Below are 12,713 nucleotides of genomic sequence, written 5' to 3' on the forward strand. Positions count from 1 at the left end.
GGCCGAAGTCCAGAGAGCTAGATTCCAGCGTCACCTCTGGCCAGCTAGGGGGCCGTGCTGCGGGCGACCTCCATTCAGCTCAGTTTCTACCACCATCAGGTTGTTTTCCAAGGTATTGGCAAGGTGAGCTGGAACTCAAGAGAAGATCAGAAAATCTTGTGGGTCAAGGGACCCAGGCCATAGCGGACGAGGGGTCACAGGGCAAGAGGAGCAGACAAGCATCACTGGTTTCATCATTTTGCTGTGGACTAACCCAGTGTGCACCGTAATGCCCAGTACAGATAAATCCTATCTATTTTTTACAGGGGAAAAGTTTATATTAACAAAAGGTACCAAGCCAAGGTCACTCAAACTGTCCTAGTTTTTTGGTTGTGTGTGTGTGTGTTTTTAACTTTTCATCTGCAAACCTCAAAGAAACGCCTACAAAAATAGAGGCTTTTGAACATACCTAAATAACAAACTCAATAGGTCCCAAAATGGGTCATCATTTGGTATACTTCACCAGGAGCCAGAAGTGAGGATACATTTTTAAGCACCTCTTTTTCGCTAAAAGTCATAGCTCCCCCTTTCTACTGTTTGTCTTCCATGATTAACTGCAGTGAAAATGTCCTCCAATACAGGGGGAAACGTTAGAACCATGCCCGGGGAATCAGAAATTCAGAGGCCTTCTTTTTGACACCTCTCTCTCAGTTGGTGTTTCTTAACCCAAGGCCCCGTGTTCACGTCAGGCCTCAGGGATCACCACTCTGGTGACGCTGTTCCCAGCATATTGTCAATATGCATGTAGTGCACTTTCCTAGATACAGAGTCCATCGCTTCATCCGCACTAAACGTGACCAGGGCTCAAAGCCCTTCTCGGAAGCACTGCTTCTGCTGAGGACCTGTTCTCCACTCTTCTGTGCTGTGATGGAACAATGATTATGTCTAATAAAGCACGGAAGAGCTCCATGGCTCCCAGATTAACAAATGCACTCTGTTTAGGGAATTATGCTACTATATTTATGGCTTTTGTGCACTCTTCCAGAAATACTAATTTCAGTGCCGAGAACAAATCTGAGCATCAGCAGAACAGTCTCCAGCAACTACTTCACAAGGGAGCAGAATTTTCATTAACCAAAGGAACCATAACTAGAACCATGTAACACGGGTGCTGGAAGGGGCCACAGAGCTCAGGCTGCCCTCCCTCTGACATCACAGACAAGAACACCAAAGTCCATTGTGAGGACGGAGGCACGGCATGGTATTTAAGTGCTATGAGAGAGGTGTAGGAAGAGTGCTATGCAAGTACAAGGGGCAAGCATGACTTTCAAAGGAACATGCAGCTTTGTGGTTTGGGTTTAAGCACTTGGAGAACAAGGCTCTGTCTAGAACATGCTCACACTGTCCCCATAAGACTGAGTTTATTAATGTAATTACGAGGGGCTTGTGGTGGCCATGGGTGGTTCTATCCTCTGGCAATTGTCTTTTTTTTTTTAACCATAAGCACAAACCAAACATCTCCCTATAAGGACAAAGGTGTACAAGATAAAACTTATGTAAACGCAAAGGAACTTTCTAGAAGACAGTACATTACAAAAGCACTGATAGTGAGTCTTTCTACTAAAAAGTCCTGTGTGCTTTGACAATCACTACTAACTTACTGATGCCACAGAAATACACAAACATAGTAATTCTGATCAGTCTCCCCGGATAGCAACATCGTTCTCAATAACAATTTCCCATCTCCTGAAATTCTTCAGCAGAGCACTTAAACACTAGATAGCCAATACCCTCGGGCTCATTCCTCTGTTTAATTAAAATGTCTGTTCTACAAGTGATTTATAGTATTTGTCAATACTTAGGGTGGATATGTAAAAGGTGGCTACAGACACTTTGTGTCTACAAAGCATTAATTACAGCACTAGTGAGAATGGCTTCTAGCAAAAGCTCAAACAGTGGGATTCTCAGTCTCTCTCACGTGACTTACAGCCACTCCCGTAGAACAAGGAGCCCATTAGCGCAAATCAAGAAATATAGCTGCATGGCTTAAAATGAGGACCCCGGTAATTCCTTAAGTAGGATTCTAAGCCAAGGAAATAGCATTAACATCACTATCGACACTAAAAGTTATTTAGACCTGAGCTAAGTCTTCCCTAAGCCTGAGCAATTTAGATTTAGACCAATTTAATTCTTGGGAGTTAATAACTTTGATAAGACACAATTCATTTTGACTACTTAAAACCAAACCAATTACTGCAAAAGAGAAGAAATGATGCAATTGCCTAACACATGGAGGCCGAGGCTTTAGAGATGGGAGGTCCTCAGATATATGCTAGTGCAACCCCCTCATGATATAAACCAGGGAACTGAGACCTTGCTGGTCCAGGCTTGCCTAAAGTCAAAGGCGATAGGTGGCAAAGCCATACCTTTTTATTTTTTTAATTTTGAGTACATTTATTAAAGCTAGGGGCAGTGAATCAAGGAAGAGCTTAGAAGAAGCAACAGAAGAGAGCCTAGAGGGAGCTACTATGGGCTCACTGAAACGTCAGAGAAAGGGGGCCTTGGAGATAGGGTCAGGAGGTTAGCCTGGGAGGAGCTATCCCTGCCCATTGCTGCCCTGGTTGCAATCTGGTGGGGACCCTTGGAATTTAGGAGATGCACTCCTGAGAGGAAAGAAGAGGGGAAAGGGGAAGGTATGGGTCATGGTCCGGGGAAGGAAAGTGCTCCAGCAAAGCCACAACCTGAACCCAGCTCTCCTTACTCCAGTGATGGCGAACCTATGACACACGTGTCAGAGGTGACACACGAACTCATTTTTTTGGTTGATTTTTCTTTGTTAAATGGCATTTAAATATATAAAATAAATATCAAAAATATGTCTTTGTTTTACTATGGTTGCAAAGATCAAAAAATTTCTATATGTGACACGGCACCAGAGTTAAGTTAGGGTTTTTCAAAATGCTGACACGCCGAGCTCAAAAGGTTCGCCATCACTGCCTTACTGCCATGATGACAATGCACTTACATATTGCTGGACATTATATAATGAAATACAAAGAGATTTTTTTAAAATTATACTTAATACTAATTTGCAGTTAACTCCCCATATATTTAACTAGATGCCTGGTGTATGAAATTCATGCACTCGGGGCGGGGGGGGGGTCCCTCAGCCTGGTCTGTTTCCTCTTGCAGTCCAGGAGCCCTTGGGGGATGTCTGACTGACAGCTTAAGACTAAGCTGTCAGTCAAACATCCTTAGCACTGCCAGAGGCGGGAGAGGCTGGCTCAGAGCTTCTGACTGAGCAGCACTCCCCTGTGGGAGCGCACTGACTATGAGGGGGCAGCTCCTGCATTGAGCGTCTGCCCCCTGGTGGCCAGTGTGCATCATAGCAACCGGTCGTTCCACCGTTCAGTCAATTTGCATATTAGCCTTTTATTATATAGGATAATAATAAACCAGCTTGCTCTACAATTGTAGATACATAAGTATCTAAATAAACATACATCTAATGGAATGTATTTATAAATGAATAAAGATATATAAATACATCTAAGTAAGTCTATCTACCTATGTATGTAGATGTTGAGTGTGTGTGTGTGTCTGTTTGTCACAAATCACGTGAGCTAAGGCAACAGTTGTGCTTTAGCTGAAGTTTTGGTTCCCACACTGAAAACTAAGGCTGGAGCTATAGTAGATCTCAAAAAAAAAACCTCCGAGCATGGAATGAATCAGAAGGAAGGGTTTGTAATAGGGAGTGGTGTGGTCTGTAGCAAACTGAAGCACCTCCTAAGAACTAAATGCCTCCGGATTCAACATTAAAAACACCTCTGCCAAATGACTACATCTGCAGGCTGTCCAGGGGCCTAAGAGCTATCCGGCTTTGTGGTTGTTCTGAACGAGGTGACTCTCCTGCTTCAGGACCTGTGAGTCCTTTATGATCTGTACAAAGCGTAGGGTGTGAGCTGGTTCACCTAGTGTGTTACTGCTTTCTGCCTTTGAGACTCAAATGTTCTCTCAGGCCATCTGCTTGCAAGCAGGACAACTTAATCCCCTCCCAAACTTTCCAACGATGGAAACATTTCCGTGGGTCAGGAACCTTTACCTTTCAAAAGGGCACCTGTGATGTCTCTCTGGGAAAGCATTATTGCATCAGAAGTTCCTTTTCTTCTCTTGAGGAATGATTTTCCACAGGCATTTAAATAAAGCAGGCCTGTGGCTATCTATGCTGGGGCCTAAAAATCAGCTATTTCCCCTCCAGGAAAATGTCCCAGGCACTCAGCGGTATCTTAGTACTTACTTCTGTTCTATAATCTCCTGGTTATCGTCCCCGCCCCCCAATCTATCTCACTCCTGGAACTATGAGGTCTACAAAGGAAGGGATCATGTCCATCTTGTCCACTTTGCCTACCAGGGCAGAGCACAGGCCCAGGACACAGGTCATGCTCAGGGGTGGATGAATGCTCACCTAGGGCTTGGCATTTCATGCAAAAACATGCACAACTCTGTTAGAGTAGCTACCCCAGAAGCTGAGGGGACGAATCAGTGCACTGCCCATATGATTACATCCTGAACTCCCTCTGACCAATATCACACACTCCCACGAGAGCCCAATCCATTCATACGTCCATTCCTTCAGGATGGAGGGGACGGTGGACCGTGGGGATCTCAGGGTGCTGAGGGAATTCCAAGGAGGAGGACCAAACCCAGGCTTGACACGTCCGGGAGTTTTCTGGGTAAGTGATGCCACAATGAAGCACAGGTGGGAATTAGCAATGTGAGCCTGGAGGACCTGAGAGATGCTCACGGTGTGGGTTAGAATAAGGCTCGAGAGAAAGCCAAGGGCCACATCATGGAGAACATTCTATACCATTTAATGAGCTGTGCTTTATCTGAAGCAGTGGGGAACCACTGAGCAGTTAAGTAATGACTGTCGGCTTGGCCACTGAGAAAGATCACTTTAGATACAGTCATGATGACAGTGAAAAAGAGGAGACTAGTACTGAGTTTCCATTTAGGCCTCATTTTCATCATATTCTAATAAAATGGAGCTCAGCCGTCAACACAGAAAGAGAACCTGATCTAGTCAATTGTTTTATAAAATAGAAAAGAGACTACAGAAACCCAAGGCACCTCTCTCAATCTAAGTAAATGCTGCCCATCTCATTAAAGTGTAGTGCATTTTTACTATCACAACTAGTCGCCATTCTAAGCACTTGCTAATATCAAAACTGTGCTAAGAGTTGCATAAGATAAAATGATTCACACTCTGCCCACCAACCTCATTAGCTCTTCGAGGTTGAAATACAGCCTTTTAATGCTTTTTTTCTTGCTGCTCCTAATTTAACATGTCAGGCTCTCAAGTTACTAGTGAACAAAGTTAGAACATCTTAATGGGTTTTTAAGTCATAGTCTTTGAATATGAAACAAAAGCAAGGAGTTTCCCGTACCCGGAGTTTTCAATCCATTACCATATTCCAAGGGCAGAGAAATCTGGTCCAGTCTTTCAAGCACATATTGGTACATCATTAATTGATGTAAAAGAGGGACACTGCAATAGCCACAATTATTGGACACTCCCCAATTATTTTCATTTCTTTCCTTTAGGAAGACAAACAAAATGTTTAAAGAAAGATGTCCCCAAAATACTTACATTTTACTTGCCCCCAAATTACATTAAAAACAATCATTCTTACCCTGGCCGGTTTGGCTCAGTGATTAGAGTGTCAGCCAGCTGAGCAAAGAATCATGGGTTTGATTCCCGGTCAAGGGCAGGTACCTCAGTTGCAGGTTCAATCCCTGGCCTCTGTCAGGGTGCGGGTGGGAGGCAACCAATCGATGTGTCTCTCTCAAGTTGATGTCTATGTCTGTCTCTGTCTCTGTCCCCCCCCCCCGCCCCCCGCCATCCCTTCCACTCTCCCCCCGCAAAAAAAAATCAATGGGAAAAATATCCTCACTCCTCGAGTGAGGGTGACAAAAATTGTTTTAATCTTTTTTCTGACAAATATTTAGTGCCTACTATATAACAGACACAGTTCAAGGTGCTGGAGCTAGAACCTTGAATGGTGGATAAGAGAGCCGGGGGTCCCTAGTCTCAAGATGTTTACACTCTGAAGGACAAAGGTACAATAAGCAGACAGATCACAGAGAGTGATGAGTGCAATGAAGGCTGGCAAGATAATAGCATGGTCAGGAAAATGCTCTCTGAGGAGGAAACATCTGAGCCACAACCTGCATGATAAGCAGCAGCCCCAGTATAGCAAAGTTCCTACAGTGAAACAATATATCCAATACAACTCATGTACATAGGATTAAACCTCCCGGAGAGGCTAAAATACATCTTTCCCCTAAACACTGACTTAATCCCTCAGTGTTAGACGTGCCTCACCAGTTGGCTCAGAAAAAAATAACTGAGGCCCTGACCGGTTTTTCTCAGTGGATAGAGCATCGGCCTGCAGACTGAAGGGTCCCAGGTTCGATTCCGGTCATGGGCATGTACCTTGGTTGTGGGCACATCCCCAGTAGGGGGTGTGCAGGAGGCAGCTGATGGATGTTTCTAACTCTCTATCCCTCTCCCTTCCTCCCTGTAAAAAATCAATAAAATATATTTTTTTAAAAAATAACTGAGAATAAATAACCACTACAAAGCACAAAAGAGAGTGAAGCGCTAGATAATGAATCTAGAAGAATGTTGATGCTATAAATGTATGCACCTGGATTCAGGAATCAAGGGAAAGACAGTCCAAGGCTGCCCAGTGGTAACCTGGCTGCTACACCTGACAAGGCTACCAGGCAGGTACCTCGCTGAGAAGCTGGGAGAGAGCAGCCCCCCAGGGCTGCAGGGAACAGAATGTCTTCAAGAGGGCTGAACCAGGAAAAGGGCCTGGGAGCACGCCAAGCAGGTCCTTCCTTCCTGCGGGGATGCCAAGGTCTTTCCATGACGCAGCCTCCAGCTCCTCCTGCCTCCCTCCCTGTCTCCCCGACCCCCTCCCCCGTCCCCATGCTGTGCATTAAGTATTAGATGCCCGTTCCCATTTGGAAAGCCAGCAAATCATGAGCAAATATATGAAAGTCAGAAATAAGGTCTTAATTTAGACACAACTTCGGTTTTCAGAAGTTAGAGAAATTATGCAAAATAAACAAGTTCCAGAATAAACAGAAAAAAAATTGACAGGGATAATTTAGAAAACAACACTGTGTCCAAAAATCAGAAACTGTCTTTAATGGATTTGTTTTGTTTTATTTTGTTTTATGCTCCTACTCTGATAAATATTTTCTGCACTAAAAAGACAAGGCACATTTTAAGTCGACCTTGGCTTAAATCTAATTCACTTTCTTATTTAACATCTTTTTCATAAAAGAGAGATAATAGTTACTCATAGTTTTCCTCCGCAGCTTTACTGAGGTATAATTGTCATTCAATAACATGCACATTCTTAAAAGGGAACTTATTTGATGAGCTTGGACATATGTATATAACTGTGAAATGATCTCCACAATCAAAACAATGGATACTTCCATTTCCTCAGAAGTTTCCTTACGCCTCCTTTGTAATCCAGCCGGCCCTCACCTCCATCCTCCCATTCCCAGACAACCATCAATGTGCTTCCTGCCACTTACACACTAGTTTTCACTTCCTGGAATTTTGCATAAATACAGTGCGTACTCCTTTTTGTCTGGCTTCTTTCACTCAGTATAATTATTTTGAGATTCATCAGTATTGCTGCAGGTATTAATAGTTCGTCACTTTTTACTAATTAGTATTAGGATGTACGATTTGTTTAAACATTCAACTGTTCACTAACACTTGAGTTGTTCCCACCTTGGGGGCTACTACGAATAAAGCTGCTATAAACATTCATGTGCGTGTCTTTATATAAATGCTTTAATTTCTCTTGGCAAATACTTAAGAGTAGCTAGGTCATATGGTAGGTGTATGTGTAACATTTTAAGAAACTGCCAAACCATTTTTCAACATGACTGTACCATTTTATATTTCTCACAGTGGATATGAAAGTTCTAGTTGCTCCACTCCCTCACCAACACTTCGATGGCCAGTCTTTTTAATTTTAGCTTTTACAATGGGTTTTGGTTTTAATTTGCATTTCCTTGACAACTAATGATTTTGAGTATCTTTTAATGTACTATTTGTGAATGACGGTCCTATTCAAATCTTTGTATAATTGGCTATTTTTCTAATTATTATTGAGTTGTAAGAGTTCTTCTATATACTGGTGTTACAATTCCTTATATGATTAACATGTTGTAAATATTTTCTCCCAGTCTATGGCTTGTGTTTTCATTTTCTAAGTGGCTTTTGAAAAGCAATACTTCTTAATTTTGATTAAGTCCAATTCATTGATTTTTAATAGATCATTTTAAATATGATCTATACAGAAGATCATATGAATCTCCTTTTTTATCCTGTTAATATAAAGAATTGCACGAATTGATTTTTTGTATGTAAATCAACCTTGCTGTCCTGGTTATAAACCCTATTTGGTCATGGTGTACTACCCATTTGCTATACTGTTGAATTTGATTTGCTAAGATTTAAGAATTTTTATATCTATGTCCACAAGGGACACTGGTCTGTACTTTTGTTTTGTTTTTTTAATATTTTAATCAGGTTTTGGTATAAGGGTAATGTTGGCTTCATGGAATGAGTTGGGATGTGTTTCCTTTTATTTTCTGAAATAGTTTGTGTCAAGTTGGCAACATTTCTTCCTTAGATGTATGACAGAATTCACCAATAAAGCCTACGAGGACCATAAATTTGCATTGTGGAAGGTTTAACTACAAATTCAATTACCTTAATAGACAAAGTCATTCAAGTTATTTGAGTGAGTTTGAGTAGCTTGTATCTTTTAAGGAATTTGTTCATTTCCTCTAAATTGCGGCATTTACTGGCCTAAAATTGTTCAAAATATATTTTTAACGTCTGTAGGATCTATAGTGATGTTCTCTCATGCCTAATATTGGTAATTAGTATCTTCTCTTTTTTCTTTTCTCTTGATCATTCTGCTTGATGTTCATCAATTGTATTAATTTTTTCAAAGAACCAGCTTTTCGTTTCATTGATTTTCTCTATTGTTTCCGTTTTCTACTTTACTGACTTCTGCTATCTTTACAATTTCCTTCTTTCTGTTTACTTTGGGTTCAATTTGCTCTTCTTTTCTAGTTTCAGGTGGAAACTTAGGTCTTTTGAGAACCTTTCTAAATTAAAGTGTTTAATACTGTGAATTTCTGCTTAAGAACTTCTTTAGTTATATCCCCATCTCCTTAGGTTTTATCTAGATTAAAAAAAGACTGTCAGGCACTGTGTTTGCTATTAAGAATATACCACATAAAACATTTTCTCATCAAGCTTAGAAGGTAATATCGACAAAACTGATACTAAAATCAATTTAAATTATCTCCTTGATACTCCGAAAGTACACAGTAAGTCAGAAAGCATAACAACTCTTGTTTACGCTAATGATAAAGGTTTCTTCTGTTTTCATCTGTTCACATACTCTAGCAAAAACTAAGTTGCTAGGTTTTTTTAAAGTAACAATTTATAATTCCAATTGCAGCATAACTTTATTGTGGAGTAAATTTGATTATTCCATTTTTAACTGTTCAAATAAACTACATATTTCAATTTAATATAGTAAAGATAAATAAGTATTTTTGCAGTTCTAAACTTCAAAACCACCTTTAGAACTTTATATAAAGAATCTTTTTTAAAAGCATGCATAATGTTGCCAAACACTTTCCTAAGATTATTTTTTCTTAAAAAATATGAAAAAAGGAAACACTCTAACCATTATATCTATGCTATCACCAAAGTTGGTTCAAAATACCCAGAACTTAAAAAAAAAATCTCTGTCCCTAATTGAATATAAATGCATGACAGATCACCGGTTTCAAGGTCACTTAAATGCTGACCTGCCTACCAAACACTCATGTTTTCCAAAACACCACCAGTGGGTTATATTAAACATTTAAGCATAATTAATTATATTTGTAATTAATTAATTGTAGATATGGACATTTAATTGACATTTAAATCTTTGTTCATCCGGTGGGCCAATAAGCAGTTCTGCACATCTACACCTTGTCAGGTAACCTAAGATTCCTACACTTATGCTTCTTCTAATGCTCTTCTTTTGGCCTCCATTTAGGTTCTCAGCCTCAACTGCACATTCGAATTACCCGGGAAGCGGAAAAGTACTGATGCTGGGGTCCTACCCGCAGAGGTGCTTATCTAGAGTACTTAAAAGTAGGGAGTTTTAAAAGCTCCCCGAGTGATTGAAATGTGCAGACTAAGAGTAAGAGGGACCAGTCTACCTCCCTCTGGGAAGACATGCCTCTAACTGGCCATTGGCCAGTCTGCACCACCATCCTTCACAACCTACTTCCTAGGCAGAGCCTTACCCAACCTAACTCCTCCTCAGCCACTCAACGATTCCATCTGGAGTCCTAGGCTTACCTCTATTTCCTATCCAGAAACTCCCAGGATAAAATGTCAATCTCTGACTGTATTTCAGCCATTCCTCTCCAGGGCACTTTTTAATTCCATAAAGTTTGGCTGAAGGAAAATTCACTCAATTAAAAATTGATGACAGGGTTAAACAGTCATTACGGGTGTTTTGTTTTGCTTCTGTTTAAAAGAAAGGGATAGCTCCACAAGCCATTCGTAATTTTAGAGAATCTACAACAAAATGATCAGTTCCTTAAAGTGTAAAATAAATATCTAAATAAGTCTTCATTATTACTCATCTGATTCCACCACTTGTTAATTTCAAACAGATTTTCAATACTGCTTCACCTTCTGGGTTCAGAACTGACGTCCTCCATAACTTAACCATCAGACTCCTGAGGGTCTTCACACAGCTTGCTCCATTTTGCCCGATGAGACAGACCACTTCATTATAATTACCATCTCATCGAGCAAAAGTGGGAAGGGTAACAACTGCACCATAAAGTCAGCACGAGGCTTAAGAAGCAAAAGCATGTTTGCACTGCGGAGAGTGCCCTAGAAAATTCAATTTATTGACAGCACACGTGCTGCCTCATGGGAACTATGTGAAAAGCAGAGGCAAGTGGGAGTTGCGGGTAGCTGCGGGTCAGTACGCAGGAATGCCAGCAGGTGTGGCGGGATCCACACACTCCAAAGGGCTCCCGCCGCTCTCTCCCCAACAGCAGAAACGCACACCGCAGGACTCACACCTTTCAGATCCAGACTGAACTAGCGACGTTACTTGCAAACACCTGTGAACCTCACCTCCTTGGAAAACTGCTCAACAATAAAACTTTGCCGAAGTGCAGCCCCAGGTCCTGCGATCCCCGCCAGTGCGGGCTGTGCATCTCTGGGACAGAAAGGATCGGCATGCCGAAACACGTGTGCACGGCTGGGCGGCTGAGCCAACACGTATCCATAAACACTATGAATAATACTTGCGAGAATGTATGGCTTTTTCCTAAGAAACGTTTAAAGTACTTTAGCCGAATCAAGTCCTTTTCATCTCACACTTTCCTTTCCTTTCCTGCGTGTTAACCGCGTGCGGGGAGTTGGGGCGCCTCACCAGAAGTCTGGACAGATGGTGGGTGACCGTCCCCGCCCTGACATCCCGTTAGCCCAAGCTGCCATCCCGAAAGGGGACCGTATCCAGACCCGCTTCCTGGAGACACACCTGCGCCCTCACACACCCACCGCGGGCGCGTCACCAGCTGGGCAAGGACCAAAGTCTGGAGGGAATTCCCACCTCCGCGGAGCTGGGGGGCGGGGGGGACGATGGGAAAGCGGGCCCCCCACTAGTTTTGACAGATGGAGGGGGTTGAGGTCAAGTGGACACAGCCCGGAGGGGTCACAAGCGACTCACCCAGCCCTCGAAGGTGTCCGAGGCGCCGGCGGTGCGCAGCAGCTCGTGGAACTGCAGGGTGCAGTTGGCCACGAAGTGGTCGTAGCCCAGGGGCGTCTCGTGGAAGACGGCCAGCTCCAGGTGGCCGCCGTCGGTGACATTGGCGCAGAACTCCTCGTTGTACGTGGGCTTGTTGGTCTTCTGCTTGGTGCTGGTCTGGCCCACGCGCACCTGGTCCACGCTCACGGTCAGGTAGGGATCCAGCAGCTGGTAGCCCTTCTTGAAGAGCGAGTGGCGCAGGGACCAGCGGGTGGGCTGCAGCCCCACGGCCTCGCCGATGCGGACCCTCAAGTAGCCATTGAACTTCATGGTGTCGGACGACATGCCGGCGCCGCTGCCCCGGCCCCGGGGGGCCGCCCTGGCTCGCGGTGGGGGAGCCTGGAGCCCCGGCTCAGGCCAGTCCTCGCGGCAGCGGTAGGAGTGGCGGCAGCTCCTGGGGAACGCAGCGCCCGAGTCCCCCTCGCCGGGCCATGCTGTCTTTCCCGCGGGACCCTCCCCTCCCCTCCCTCCCGGCCTCTCTCCCTCGCGAGGTGGAAAGGAGGGGAGCCCGGCGCTGGGCTGGCCGCGGGCCGGGGGAGCCCGACCGTCCGCCTCGAGCGCGCGGCGCTTCCCGGGGTCTCGCACGGGACTCGCCCCTTCTCCGGAGCCGGGAGGCTCCTCTCCCCGGAGAGCCAGAGCGACCCGTCCGGTGAGCTCCAGCCCCAGCGTCTCTTGCCCCCGCCTCCTCTCGCTCCTGCTCCTGCTCCTGCCCCCGCCTCCGCGGGCTCACGCTCTCCCCCACTCGGCGAGCTGCCCCCAGGAAGCAGCTGCCGCCGCATCCCCGGCTGGAGC

The 12,713-nt window shown here is 44.1% G+C and overlaps 1 protein-coding gene across 2 annotated transcripts in view; it reads right to left on the bottom strand.

The window, feature by feature from the left end:
• The window catches only part of PRKCH (protein kinase C eta), a 218,856-nt gene extending 206,155 nt beyond the window's left edge, over positions 1 to 12,701 (bottom strand). Inside the window, exon 1 of one of the 2 annotated variants that reach the window (XR_002831026.1) lies at positions 11,844 to 12,612. Coding sequence is in view for 1 of the 2 variants with exons in the window: in XM_006096032.3 (XP_006096094.1) it covers positions 11,844 to 12,206 (363 nt within the window). In the remaining variant the exon portion in view is untranslated. Of the gene's footprint in view, positions 1 to 11,843 lie in introns of both variants that reach the window. The other variant, XM_006096032.3, reaches the window with a different exon arrangement.
• Positions 12,702 to 12,713: the final 12 nt, after the last annotated feature.

This window comes from Myotis lucifugus, unplaced genomic scaffold (assembly GCF_000147115.1).
Source record: "Myotis lucifugus unplaced genomic scaffold, Myoluc2.0 scaffold_166, whole genome shotgun sequence".
NCBI classification, from domain to species: domain Eukaryota; kingdom Metazoa; phylum Chordata; class Mammalia; order Chiroptera; family Vespertilionidae; genus Myotis; species Myotis lucifugus.